At 37.4% G+C, this 15461-nt stretch overlaps 1 protein-coding gene across 3 annotated transcripts in view; it reads left to right on the top strand.

Moving 5' to 3' along the window:
- Positions 1-13568, top strand: part of MAPK10 (mitogen-activated protein kinase 10) — a 312569-nt gene extending 299001 nt beyond the window's left edge. For 2 of the 3 annotated variants that reach the window (XM_024574933.4, XM_053923049.2), the window contains exons 13-14: positions 959-1036; positions 12675-13568. In XM_024574933.4, the coding sequence (XP_024430701.1) occupies positions 959-1036; positions 12675-12817 (221 nt within the window). In that variant the 3' untranslated portion in view covers positions 12818-13568. Of the gene's footprint in view, positions 1-958; positions 1037-12669 lie in introns of all 3 variants that reach the window. The other variant, XM_024574935.4, reaches the window with a different exon arrangement.
- The last annotated feature ends 1893 nt before the right edge of the window (positions 13569-15461 follow it).

Raw genomic sequence — 15461 nt, 5'->3', positions numbered from 1 at the left:
TAAATTAATATCGTAAATTGGGAAAAGAAAATAAAAGAGGAAAATACTAGAATGGGAACATAAGAGGAAAACAAAGGGTAGGAATGAGCCAAAAAGTGTTATAAAGATAGTAAAGGGGTCATGTTGAAGAATATGCAAAATGAGCAAATACAAATAAGGGATCAAGTAAAAGAAAAAGAAACTAAATGATAGATGGGAAAGACTTGATTTCATTTAAATAAGGACCAGAAGGCACTCTTAGGGGTTTGTGTTGAGTAGGTAAATGAAGATATAAATATCCCTTGAGGAAGACGGGCATACACTAAAATGTGAGAAACTAAAGAAACACCTGTAAAGGATGACGACTGTATAAATTGTGAGCCATTTTAAAGCAAGTATTGGTAGTGCTGAATGATTTTTATCTAGAAGCGGCAAAGTGACATGAGATGAAAATAAACAAGTTTAACTCTAGTAACGAAGAGCCACTTTAATGGATGCCAGTTTGGGCATAAATGTAGTAACTTCTTAACATTGGGTTTTAGGCAAGCTTGGTTTTATAAATCTAAGAGTTGAGTGTAGAAAACAGATGAAAAGTTGAAAAATTGATGGAAAATAATGGTTTGAAGTCATGAGAATAGGCATCCTTTAGGAAGAGAGTATAAAAGAAAAATCAGTGTTCAAACTGATTAGAATCCTTAAGAGATAAATTAAAATGCATATGAAATATGCAAAAGAATTCAGAAAACAAGTAAAATATAGATTCCTCATATGTTTATTTGGGCAAATGCTTCACTGAGCCCCTTCTTTTGCCAGGCTCCATGCTATTGCAAGGAAATGTAGAATTAGAGGGGCAAGGAGTCCTAATTGATTTCTAATTTACTCGATCCAATCAAAATGTTATTATTTGTCATTAATGAAAGAGTTTTCTCTGTGGATTAAGGAAATTTATTTTTATAACACTGATAATTGTTTCTTACAGAACTTATCTACAAGGAAGTAATGAATTCAGAAGAAAAAACTAAAAATGGTGTCGTAAAAGGACAGCCTTCTCCTTCAGGTACCCACTCTCCGTGAATAACGAGCACAGCAGCACTCGTGTAGTTTTCTTGACCTTGAGCAAGAACTGTGGCCAATAACATTGCTTATAGACCATGTGAACAAATATCACATGACTATTTCCCTCTAACAGTTTTAGTTTTAACACCTCCCCCCCTTTTTTTACCTATAATAAGCAAAGTAATACAAAATGAAAACATGCAAGTTTAACTTTAGTAATGAACAAACAAAAATGGGTGCCACTTTGGGAATAAACGTAATAATTTTTTAATGTTGGGTTTTAGAAAAGTTTGGTTTTACAAATTCAAGCATTAAGCGTGAGAAAAAGATGAAGTGAGAGTTGAAGAGTTGATGGAAAGTAATAGTTTGAAGTCCAGTGTGGCATTCCTTCTGACTATTCAGATTTTGATGACCTAGCACAGTTCTTTTAGAACTTATTTTAAGATAATAATGAATCTTGAAGAAGTAATAATGTGGGCTGCTTTAAGGGTAGCTGCTCCTCATCCAGAGCCATAATGCCCTCTGCACCATCAAGTCAACGTAGAGAGCAAGAAACCCTCCAGCCAAAACCTCTTTGCTCATTCACTCCAGTGTTCAAACTCTTCCTAGTGCTGGTGTGACAGTAGATGAAACGTCAGCCAGGTTGGGCTCCAATTAAAGGTAGCAATTAAAGGAAAGTCTTTCAGTTCATGATCTACAGAATCTAACATTTGTACACGTACGTATTTTGCCATGTAATGTGCTTTAAGGTTACTTAAGATAATTTACTTACACTTATTAATGTTAATATATTTTTCTAAGATATATGTTCTGAAAATAAAGAGAATATAGAAAGAGTTCTAGAAAATGTTATGGCTTATACTCAGCTGATACTGGGAAGAATGTAGGCTGTAAAATGGTTAGTTTAAAGAAATGTGGATTTGGTGTTCTACCTTTCATAAACATTTTTCCCATAAATTTTCAATTGTTTCAGGGAAAAGAGATGTAATATGAATTAATAAATTGTTATACTACTCTGAACAACTAGTTTGCACCGAGAACCACTATGTGGTCTAAACAGTTGCATTTCAGTTATGATGTATTTTTCTCACCTCTAGACTTGGGGAAATGTCTGATTCTATTCCAAATCTTTTCTTTCCTCAAAAGGGGACTAAGGGGCCCTGACTGGTGTGTCTCAGTTGTTTGTGTGTTTTACTGCAAAATTATAGGTCACTGGTTTGATTTCTGGTCCGGGCATATGCCTGGGATGTGGGTTTTCTCACTGATCAGGGAGTGTACAAGAGGCAACTGTTCAAGGTTACTCTTGCACACTGATGTTTCTCTCCCTTTCTTCCTTCCCCTCTTTTTAAAAATAAATAAAATCTTAAAAAAAAAAAGAGTGGTAGGGTTGTCTCCCCTCCCTATTCATTTTTCTAGCATCCAGATTGATACAAGTCTGCAGAAGGTGCTTCTAACTTACCTGCATGTACTGTCTGCTGCTAATCAAGGAACCCAAAGACTGAACCATACCCTCAAAATGCCACCAGCTACAGCAGAAACACTGCTTGTCTTCAGAATTCTCATAGTGGCCAGAACATATTTTCCTGTAACCATTAAGAAACCCAAATACCAGCGTCCAGTGAAGGGTGACCCAGCATCTGAGGCTGGGACTGGACACATTTTAGCAGAGTCTTTTTAACTCATCTTTAGTTAAAGTCATCATTAACTCATCTCCTTTCCTTTTTCCAAAGCTCTCAGAATCATGTCACCCACTCCAGCTCACACCACATTCTGCTTGTTTTCTTCTCCATTTTCCCCCAGCCTTAGCCAGATCTCCACAACAGCTAAAATCCACAATCCTCTTTTTAATACTTTCACAACCCTCCACAAAAATCCCCTTATTTGCATGAATCCTGTTATGTAAACCATGCAGCTCAGGGAAGGCACAATGGGACTGAGGATTATACATGTAGATCGATTAATGATTCAATTAATCATTAAAGGGATGAGATGAGTGATCTGCCATATAAAGAAAGCTTTAATATTTGGTAAAGGAACAAAGTTTGTATTTAATCAAGGCATAATTTCTAATCACTGAAACTGTAGTTCTCATAGAAAAAGAAAATGGAGTGGGACATCAGCATTGGTGGTGTGATTAATGCATAAGCAGTAATTGTATTGTGGCACATGTTCCTGTAACAATAGGCTGGTCCTCTGAAGGATCTAGACAGACCCTGAACAGCGTCTGAATGGAACAGAGAGGACTTCCCTTAGAAGCTGCATCCTAAAGGTCTCCTATGACTTTATGATAGAGAGCAAAATCCTGCCATGGCTCACATGCTCCTTTGGACCTGGCATCTGGCACACTCCCCAGTTCTCCCCACCTTTCTGCCAAGAGAAGCCTGTCTTGATCCTAGACTTTTGGTTGGGGTCATTTCTGCTCTGTGTATCTCATTCTGGGGTCCAGACTGAAGGGGCAGCAGCCTCTGGGCATGCTCTTTCCCCAGTCATTGCAAGTGCACCACAGACCAAACCAAACTGTATACACACGTTTAACTCCCCTACTCACATGTGTCCACTCATAGAAAAGAAAAAAGAAAATGAGTACATGTAGAAGTTTATTAATGAGGGAAATAGCAAAATGACATTATCAGGTTAATGAAGATATAAGGGATTAGGATTTATGTGATCTGCAGGAAAAAGAGCAAGAATTCCACTGATCAGTGCTGTCCAGTGGCTTTGCATCACTTACAATTGAAGCCTAGCAACCTCTTGCTGATATCGACAGCCCTCTGCAATGCACCCCAGGTTATTTCACACTGCGCCCATTCTAGGCTCTCATGTTCCTATACTACTAGATTCCCCACCTTTAGGAATGCTGCCCACTCTAAAGTGTTCTCTTATCCAATACCACCTTGTCCCCAAATATTTTCATATCTGTCCCAAAAGACTTTTCATAACATCCCAAAGAATAGTCTCCTTCCTTCCTATGGGTATTACTAATTCCTGTATTTTAAATACTGCCTTATCACCCGTTAGTGCTTATAAAGTCATCGAGAAGGAAGACTATGTACTCCTCTTTGTGTACCATGTGGTGTCTAAGTGCTGTGCCTTGCACATCATAGTAACTTCATACATATTTATTAATTTGAAAATTTCTGCTCAGGTGCTCCCTCAGCATGTTTCTTGGTGCTATTCCAAAGACAGAATTCAAGACAGCATCATAGCCTTAACACAGTGTGCAGTTCAGTATGTTCTTATGCCAGTAAATATTCATTTACTCTATTAATCATCATGAAGATAAATGAGCCGAGAATCAAGTATGTGAAGTGTTGCTATCGACATTTGCTCATGCTTCAGATAAAGGTTTGCTGCTTTCACAGAGTTATTTGATTTATTCATTTTGTGCAATGTATATTCCCATTTTTTTGTAGCCCTGCTTATAACATGTTAATGATTGATTCTAAATTACATATCAATTATACATGTGAGAAGGCCAAACCACTTTTTATCCATTTTAACTACCTATAACAATCATAAGTAATCTTATGTAACTTATGATTACTTAAGATTACTTAGGTAATCATAAGTAACAATCACATGTAATCTACCTTTTACATGTGCCCTAAATTATGGCTTGCTGACTTAACCATTTTATGGTAAAAATGATTGTGGATTCAATTTTTCACTTCCTGATTTTAAAGAAAATATTCAATGCTTAATTGAGAAATCATACATATCTCCTACCCATGCGAGATATTGATGCATGCATATATGTGTGTGTGTAATGCAGAGTCATGGGACAGCTGTGCTTGGGAGCCGACTCTGCCAGCTTCTCAGAACTACTTGTGTTCGTCTCTCCCAGCTATGAGTTGATTGGCCCCATGGTGGTAGCTTGAAATCCGCCAGGCAGGAGTTAAGACATAGAAATTGGCTGATGCTGCAGGTCAGACATTTTAGTCCTGGAGAGCCAATTGCTGCGTTTTTACTGGCACACCACCGTATCTGTGTGTGCCTGTTGTATCTGGGTGTGTCTCTCTGTGTGTACAATATGTTTTTATGCAGGAAACCATGCTGGAAAGAAAAAACAATTACTAAGAAAACTTTTGAAAAGTCCGCTATTTTTGATTATTCATTATATGTTTGCATATCATATTTTATTTTGTAAATAGCTAAGATGAAGAAATATTACAGCATCAGGTCCCCTAATATTTTCTCATGGCAACACTGGGCACTCAGCCACAAGGGAATAAGTTAGTGCAGTTTCTCAGTGACAAAATGTTTCTCATACCCAAAACCATGTTTTAGCAATGCTTTTAGAATGTAAATAGCAAGTCAAATGTACATTTTTGCAGAAAATACATAGGCTTAAAATTTATTGATGGAATTGTTGTATATCGATAAGAAATAAATCTAAATTTCAGATACACATCTAAATAATTGTATGCCCTCCTGCTAGCTGGTTTCACTTGCATGATGATTTATTTTGAAGAATAGCATGGCTGCTTGCTTTCTGAATTGATGTGAAAAGAGGGAATTTCAGTTCATGAATAGAAATTAATTTCCTTCTAAAAGCATTTGTCATAGAATGTTAGAACCAAACAGATGTAAGAGGTCATCTAATCACAAAACTCTGTCTGTCCACTACCTCCATTCCACCTGAGATATAAGACTTCCAGAAGTAACAATGACTCACCAAAATAAGGATGCTTAGCATCAGGATGGGTAGAGATTTTTTTTAGTATCTCTATTGAAGATAAAGCTCCCCAGGTAATTATAATCTACAATCCCTCCCCCAGCCATATTTCCATGCCATGAGAGTGTGTCCTTTCCAATTAGAGTCACTTTTCTAGTCCGGTGATATTATTTTTTATTTAAAAATCTCAGTCCCAAACAAGGTGAGGCTCAAGATCATGAAGAAAGAGAAGGGAATATAGTTCAGTGATATTTTTCATTTTAGTATTTTTTGTAATTCTTTGTGTCTACTTTTGGTGTGTGTGGATAGATCAGGAAAATAATTTCTTTTAAAAATACAGAACTAGATAACTTCTAGTTGAGAAATTTTTATTAGCATAAGTTACTTATTTCCATGAAACCAAGTTTTTCTTCTTCAAGCAAAGTTGAAAGTAACTATTATTCCTGGCTTGTAACCCTAGCAGTATTTTCAGTACTTTAAATGTCATTTTTTGATAAAAATTTGTACTACTTTAACAAAACATTTCTTTAAATGCACATCTCTACTGGTTTCTCTGAAAACAGTGTAGAAAGAAGGGATGTTTATCACCTTGCCAGGATGTCCTGGGCAAGTAGCATTATAATCGAATTCAATTCAGTTCAGTTGTATTTAAGAGCATTTCATAAACTGTTTGGCAGTAAATTAACAACTTGAAGCCAACGTCATGTCTTGACTCTTCTATTTGTGTTGGTTTTATGGTTAACAACTCGAAGCCAACGTCATGTCTTGACTCTTCTATTTGTGTTGGTTTTATGGTCTACAAAGTTTATTTATTGTCTACATGAAAACAGTCTTAAAAGTATCATATGGTATAGACTACAGTCAAAAAGGCATTTAGTATAGAGCAATGCAAAAAGTCATACAGAAGCAGACTTTTCATGTAACAGTGGAGGACTGGTTAATGTTTAACAACCATCTCTTTAAAAAATCAGAACTGATTATAGTATTTACCAGTTTCTGGGGTGTAAATATTCTCAGTGTGACCAATTTCAAGCTGCCAATGTGACACTAATAAAGGCAGACATGGAAAGAGAGCTAACAACTGGCTTTTGAAAGCCAGCCCCAGCATGCCACTAGACAACACCCATGACTGTCCCCCAACAACACTATGGAGAGAGCAATGCTTCCCCTACCACCAGCAGCTGTCATGGGGATTTTATAAAAGAAGCATTAGAAGAGAGGAGCTGTTGATGAATTTGTGCTATAAAAAACTAGGAACCCTAGAAATACAGTTGGTATACTGAACTTTGAATAATTGAATGCTAACTATAACTTGCATTTGATATGGGTAAAAGAAAGGGCAGAATCATTTCAACACAGAAGATAGGGATTACAGAGAGCAAGTTTATGAACAAAAGGAGAAGAAACCAACTAAAACAAAATAATTTCCCTTAGTGAAATACAGCTTATCATTTTAACCAATAAATTTCATAGCTGGGAGAAATGTGCTTTCCCTTACAGTACCTGTCTAGAAGAATACACACAAAAGATACTTAATGTTTAGTTCAATCGAGTACTTATTCTGTGCTCAATGGGAGAGATTGAGGAAGATAAGAGAAATGAAGTATAATGAAAAAACAAAATGAAACAAGGGAAACATAAACATGAGGTCGTGTAGAAAGCTATGTATAATGGACCTATATATTTATAGGTCATACCACTCAGAAAGTTCCAAGAGTATGTTGAGAATAGGCTACTTATTAAAGTAGGTGCAGTAGGAGTGCTGTGTATTTTATAAACTTTACCTACAGTGTGATCCATTGTCCATGAGGAGTTTATTGAAACCTATTCTGTTTTTTTGCTTCCTTCATTCAATATTATTTATAGATGTAGATTTGTGTTTTTTCTAGGAAAATGTCCTCAATGGTCTTTGTATAATTTCTCTAGCTGCCATTGTTTTGGTTTTGTGTTTATTTGTAAATATCAAATTGTGTTCCTTTTTAAAAAAAGATTTTATTTATTTACTTCCAGAGAGCGGAAGAGAGGGAGAAAGAAAGGGAGAAAAACATCAATGCGTGGTTGCCTCTTGTGCACCCCCTGCTGGGGACCTGCCTTGCAACCCAGGCATATGCCCTGACTGGGGATTGAACTTGTGCCTCTGTTGTTCTTAGGCCAGCATTCAGTCCACTGAACCACACCAGCCAGGGCTCAAATTCTGTTCTTATAAAGGAGACTGGTCTCAGTTCAGTCATATCTCACCCTTGTTTGAATCAGTAGCCAGCTGTAACTGTGACAATTAGAAGAGGTCCACATAATCAACTATTTTTGGTTAAGGAGAAAAGCCTATCTCAAGAGAAGACCAGGACTATTATGTAGAGATACTTTAAAATTCTTTTTGGTTTACATTATTACAACATAACTTTCAAATCAGTTATTTTGTCATAATTTAAATAAAGCACACTAGCAAAAATCTTCCTGGTTGCCTGGGCATTTTGATTAATTATAATATTCATGAGATGTATATGTTATCATTTGATCTATTTAGTTTCCAATCCACTGACACCAAAACTTCCTAATTCATTAAATCAGTTTTATTTCTTTATAATAGCAATGGATAGAAAACAATTCCATTTACAATAGCATCATAAAGAATAAAATACTTAAGAATCAATTTAACAAAGGAAATACAAATTTTTACTCTGCAAAATACAAAACATTGTTGAAAGAAATGAAAGATCTAAATAAATATATTTTATTGTTCACTGAATAGAAGATCTAATGTTGTGAAGATGTCAACATTGTCCAAATTGACCTGTAGATTAAACAGAATGTCTACCAAAATCACAGATGCCTTTTACACAGAAATTGACACTCTCTTCTTAAAATTTACATGCAAGTGACACAGAAACAGCACAAGTAATCTCAAAAAGCCCACAGTTGGATGACTCACACTTCCTGATTTCAAAATGACAGTATTCAAGACAGGGTGGCATTTGCATGAGATCCACATATCTATCAATGAAATGGAATTGTAAGTCCATAAATAAAACCTTACATTTATGGTCAATTGATTTTAACAAAGATATCAAGACAATTTCATGGACAAGAAATAGTCTTTTCAACAAATGATGGAGGGCAACTAGCTAGCCACATGCAAGATAATAAAGGTAAACCCCTACCTCATATCATATATAAAAAAAACTCAAGATGGATTATAGACTTTAGTGTAAGATCTAAAATATAGGAGTGAGAAAATATAGGAGCAAATCTTCATGATCTTTTGTTAGAAAATGTATTTTTTCCTAAGATATGACTAAAAGCACACCTAACAAAAAAGGAAAACAGGTAAATCCAACCTCACCCAAATTAAAAACATTTGTGCTTCAAAGGATGCTATCAAGAAAAAGTCTTATATGATAATGGACTTGTATTCAGAATATATAAAGAACCTGTGCACCCCAATGTTCATAGCAGCACAATTTACAATAGCCAAGTACTGGAAGCAACCTAAGTGCCCATCAGCAAATGAGTGGATCCAAAAACTATAGTATATTTACACAATGGAATTCTATGCAGCAGAGAGAAAGAAGGAGCTTATACCCTTTGCAACAGCATGGATGGAACTGGAGAGCATTATGCTAAGTGAAATAAGCCAGATGGTGAGGGACAAATAACATATGATCTCACCTTTAACTGGAACATAATCAATAGAAGAAAAAAGGAAACAAAATATAACCAGAGACATTGAAGTTAAGAACAATCTAACAATGGTCAGAGGGGAGTGGGGAGGGGACAGTGAGGAGAGGGTATTACAGTAACTACTATAAAGGACACATGGACAAAATCAAGGGGGAGGGAGTGGTGTTTGGCTGGAGTGGGGTGGAGGGATGGGGAGAAAAGGCACACAACTGTAACTGAATAACAATAAAAATTAAAATTAAAAAAAATAACTTTTACAACACAATAATGAAAAGAAAATAACAATGTAAAAATGGCCAAAGGACCTGAATAGACATTTCTCCAAAGAAGACGTACAAATGGCTAACAAGCGTATGTGAGGGTACTCAACATCATTAGTTGTTAGGCAAATGCAAATGAAACCACAATGAAATGCCATTTTACATATGTGAGGGTGGCTATGATCAAACAGACAGGTATCGAGTATTACAGAGGGCAGAGGGACGTTGGAGCCCTCATACACTGCTGGTAGGAATGCAAACTGGCGCAGCCACTTTGTGAAAAAGTTTGGCAGTTCCTCACTTGTTAAACATAGAGCTGCACTATGACCCAACAACTCCACTCTTAGAAATAAAGCACATACATGAATGTTTAGAACAACGTTATTCATACAGGCCAAAAAGTAGAAAGGCCCTAAATGCCTATCAAGTGCCCATCAGCTAATAAATACACAAATGTGATATATTCACACAATGGAATATTATGCAGTCATTAAAAGGAATACAGTACTGATACATGCTACAGCATCAGTGAACCTTAAAAACATTACGCTGTGGGAAAGAAGCCAGTCACAAAAGATCACATATTGTATGATTCCATTTATGTGGTATATCTTGAACAGGCAATTTTATAAAGACTGAAAGTAGGTTCAGCAGTGGTAGGGCCGGAAGGTAAGTAAGAAACAGAGTACAGGGTTTTCTTTGGGGGTGATTCAAGTAATACAGAATTGATTGTGGTGATGGTTGCACAATTTTGTGAATAGCCTAAAAACCATTGAACTGAAGAAATTTGTGAATTAGATCTCAATAAAGCTATTACAAAAAGCTATGCAGGCAACATTTTGTATTACAAGTAAAAACTGAATCTAAACTATAGCACTGTGATTTGAAAGCCACTGTTGTGTAGGGCACTATCATCCAGGAGATGAATGGATGGTAAGAACAAAGCAGTCTCACTCTGTCAGCCCGCAGCTGGTAGAGACTTTCTTAGAGTTCTGTGTCTGGTTTTAATCTCTACGCTTTATTAAGAATGTGGAAAAATTGGAGACAATTCTGACAAGTATATAATAGTGCTGCTAAATTATTAGAGACTAAAGCTTAAAAAAGAATACGAGGCTGTTAATATAATTTAATCCAGAAAACAGAGCTGGGCATTTGGGATCTGTAAGGGAGACAAGGTTGTCTGCGAGTGTGTGAAGTGTAGTGAACATCACGAGAGGAAATGAACTGGCTCTGGGCTACAGCTGTAAAGGGTGCAGTTAAGCAGAGTTGGACGAAATTCAAACCAGACAACTTTATATTACACATTGTTCTGATAATGAGAGTAATTATTTGTAAGAGAGCTTTAAATATTGGAGACAGGCAGGGAGTGGTGGGGGGAAATGGAGACAATTGTACTTGAACAACAATAATAAACAAACAAATAAATAAATAAACAAATAAAGACATTTAACATTAGGAGATATTCATACTTCTGAGAGTTCAACAAACATGAAAAATATATAAGCCTTTTGTATATAAAAGTTATAAAAGAATATATATTAAATAATCAGTTAGAGAAATATACCAGTAGTTGTTATTAATATGATGATCAGTGCATGTTGTTATTTTTCACATTTCCCATAACTTACCATACATAAGCAACAAGTAAATGGTTAAAATGCATGTAGAATACATGTAATCTGTCTTAGTTTAGGTATAGGGGTTTTTCACATTTTAATCGCATTGTTTCCACAGGCAGGAAATGTCTACGCCAGGAGCAAGCAGATGGTGTTAACCTCTTCACTTCATTAGACTACTTTTTTCTGATTTCTTAATTTAAGTGATAATACTACTGTAACTTAGTTTGGATTTTTTTTTTTTTACCAAATATACCTAACACAGTATATTCGCTTAAATAAGATGCAATTTTAATGACAAATCTTCATATTTTATTTTACTAGATTATCATACTACAGGAATTTTAAATAGCAAACTATTTTACAAAGCATACCTTATGCCACCCATAATGTTTAAGTATAAAGAATAAATAAAGAGAAAATGTAAAGACTCTTTCCAGGATGCTGTGGTTTAATTATATCTTACAATGCCTCTGGTTCACCTTTCCTTTGTAGTTCTCAAAGTTATTACAGCTCAGCAAGTATTTACTGAGAGATTACCAGGAGCAATTTTCTTCTCGGAGTTTAAAATCATTATATACCTACATAGCAGATACATAAAAGAATGTTTGCAAATTATTCTAAGTTAACACTTCACTGTTCTCATTTGTAGCTTCCCAGGCAGGCAAGCTTGCTGGAGAATAAACACACAACCATGGGTGTGCTCTGGCTTCTTCTGTTCTTTTTTTTTTCGGTCTATGATAACTTTTATCAAAAGTCCTACTTGGCTTTTCTATATGGATTTTAATGATGCCATATTAATGACTTTAATATTATTTACTTAATAGACCTTCCTTTCTTTAGAGCTGTAGTCTCCAAGTAATTCAGATTTCTGGGCTTCACCTTAGCCCATATTTCTGGGATAGGGCCCTTATGTGTATTTGTTTTAAAAGCTCCCTGCCATAAAAGCATCCAGGTTCAGATCAAAACGTTAAGGGTTTTGCTCATATGCATTCTCCACGGGATGGCTGTCTTCAACCCTTGACTACACAATCTCTGGGAAGCTGTTAAAAAATGCAGATGACTTGGCTCCATCCAAAGCTAATTATATTACTATATCGGAGCTGTTGGGAGTAACTGGGGTTTTTAGTGTTTATTTTTTTTCTTTCAATTGCATTACGGGTGATTTCTAAGGTAAAGTGTGATTTTCTAATTACTGCACTGGCCTGTGAGTCGCTTGTGACCAAGGACTCAGCGTTGTTATGTCTTCACTTTCACCATCTAGTAGTGCCCTGTATTAGTTGTTCATGAAGGCTTGTCAAATGAATGATGGACCAGGCATCCCTGTTATATTTACCCAGGCCTGCATCCTGAGTGACATTGAGTCTAGTTCCAGATTTAGTCATGTTGGTCTTCATTTTCTTAGCACAGGTGCAGCAGTGAACAGCAGTGAGAGTCTCCCTCCATCCTCGTCTGTCAATGACATCTCCTCCATGTCCACCGACCAGACCCTGGCATCTGACACTGACAGCAGCCTGGAAGCTTCGGCAGGACCCCTGGGTTGTTGCAGGTGACTAGCCGCCTGCCTGCGAAACCCAGCGTTCTTCAGGAGATGATGTGATGGAACACACACACACACTCGCAGACACTCTCACACACACACAAATGCAGACACGCAATGACAAGAAAACAGCAAGGAAAAGAATCCAAGCCTAAAATTGAAACAAATCTTTCAGCCCGCTTCTTCTCCAGAGTTCTGTATTGCAGCTAAGCCAAATGTATATTTAACCTAGTTGCTCTTGCTTTGGTCTTCTTCCAATGATGCTTACGACAGAAAGAAATTAAACACAATTAGAGAAGCCTTTTCCATAAAGTGTAATTTTAATGGCTGCAAAACCAGCAACCTGTAACTGCCCTTTCAAATGGCATGACGAGGTGTGCAATGGCCCCAACCAGCATGTGTGTGTCTCTATCTTGCATCTACCTGCTCCTTTGGCCTAGTCAGATGGATGTGGATACAGATCCGCATGTGTCTGTATTGATACAGCACTGCTAACTTAGAGATGCTCCTGTCAGTGTCCTCAGGGCTCTACCGAGACATCATGCACTGGGGTACTACGCGGTCCATTTCATGTGATCTACTACTCTGACATAAACCCATCTGTGATATATTGCCAGTATATAAGCTGTTTAGTTTGTTAATTGATTAAGCTGTATGTCTTATAAGAAAACATGTAAAGAGGGGAAATGGGGGGAGTGAGCTCTCTCGGACCCTTGAAGATGTAGCTTCCAAATTTGATTGATTAAATGGCACCTGTATACCAATTTGTAGAAAGAACATATGTGATGCTTATGTACATGTGGGGGCGGGAGGGGTAACAGTTCCCAGGCACTGAATGGGTTGGCTTTTAAAAGGAAGGTGGGGATAAAAGCTGAGGGTCTTTTCTCTGACAGTGTGTGAGTGGGACTGACTAGAGCAGAGTTGCAATTTGAAGACCTAGAGGAGATTATTGCCCAGACACTAGGATACGCTGACATCCATATTTTGGAGAACAGACCCCAGTTGTTTTTTACAAATTTTGTGTCATAACTGGACAGAGAGTGGCAGGCGGTGAGCCAGGGTGTCGTGCACGTATCTGACCCCGGAGCAGAGCAGGGAGTCTCCGGGTGGCGTCCTAACAGCGAATGGGCCTACTTAGACCGTCCTCACACTGCGGGCTGTGTTCTCCGTGGGTGTGCTGCTTCCAGGTCATACTCTGTCAAGGCTTGACTTCTAGAAGAAATATTACTTTCCTCTTCTGGAATTAAAAAAATAATAACAATTACTTAAAAAAAAAAAAACCCAAAGCACAGGGTGATCCTCAGGTTAGCATTTGAAGACATTTTCACAGACATTATTATTTCTCAGAAGTTTCCCTGACTCCTTAATATGGCTGATGTTTCATATTCATTTATTTTCATAAATTTGAACCATCCAAGAAGGGCTGATCACTCAAGTTCAGTACCACAGTCTATGAGACAGCAATAACTGCCCGCAAGTCAGTGCTGCTAAACAGCTTTAGCAATATGAGTTTGTCTTAAAAGCCATAAAGCATTTGTGACAATGTTTAGCAAAATCCCCTGAATTTAGCTCACATTCAGTGGAAGCACTTCACTGAGCACCTAAGGAGGCACTGTGAAATATCTTGGTGATAGACACAAGACAATACCAGGGTGACTTCTCAGCAATACTAGGGACTGGGCTGAGGCTTCCCTTCATATTCACTTGGGTGAACTGTCCATCACAGCTACTTGCATTCTGACCATTTTGGTGCTTCCTGATATGGTGATGTTTACCAGAGAAGAAGTGAGATGCATGAAATAGGTGGGTGTCCAGTGTGATATGGCTGGAAAATGGAATCTCTTCAAAAATAGAGCAAATGAGAATGCCAGTGCTCTGAAAACTGCCTTAAATACAACAATAGGGAAGCTTTGTCTATTTCCAAACAATCGAGTCAACCCCCACCGTCAGTCAGCATGTGAGCAGTGCTGCCGTTTATGGGACTGCTTAGCACAGAAAGACTCAGGACAAGAGGTCAAATGGGGAGGAAGGAAACATTAGACTGTGCAGGTTTTCCTCTAGAATGGAAGTGGCCCTGTTTCTGTGTCTTGCTGCCATTGTTTTTGGTTCATATTGCAGACAACCTGATTTTTATAAAGCTCTCTCCCTGTTCCTTCTGTCACACTCCCCGACCCCCAACTCCTTAAAAAAACAAAAAATTTTTCTTCTCTGTATCCATTACCCTTTATCTTCTTCCTCTGTCTTCTTTTGATTCACTTGTGACCTCTCTTCTGACTTTCTAGCACTTACAATTAAGTGCAGAGAGCAGGCAGCTCTTTGAAAGAGAGTTGCAAGGGAATATCGTCAGCCACAAAATGACATCAAAGACAGAAGGAAATCTCCAGCCAGCCTCTTAGAAGTATCTGACAGACTATCTCTCCTGTGTGCAAAAGTGGTGATTTTTTTTTTATTTGGCTCAGATTAAACCAGGCAAGAACTAGGTAATGTTCCTCCCCTGCTATTACTACCTCCCTAAGCTCTACTAGTCTGATCTCCCAGTTGTCTGGCTCTTGGGAGCTGATTACCTTTAGCCAGATCTCCCTTATGGACTGGCTAAAGGAAAAATGGAACAGATCCCTCAGACTGAAATATATACAAAGAGAAGTAAGAGTTTGACT

This window comes from Desmodus rotundus, chromosome 4 (assembly GCF_022682495.2).
Source record: "Desmodus rotundus isolate HL8 chromosome 4, HLdesRot8A.1, whole genome shotgun sequence".
Taxonomy (NCBI): Eukaryota; Metazoa; Chordata; class Mammalia; order Chiroptera; family Phyllostomidae; genus Desmodus; species Desmodus rotundus.
This window is presented reverse-complemented; position numbering and strand designations above follow the sequence as displayed.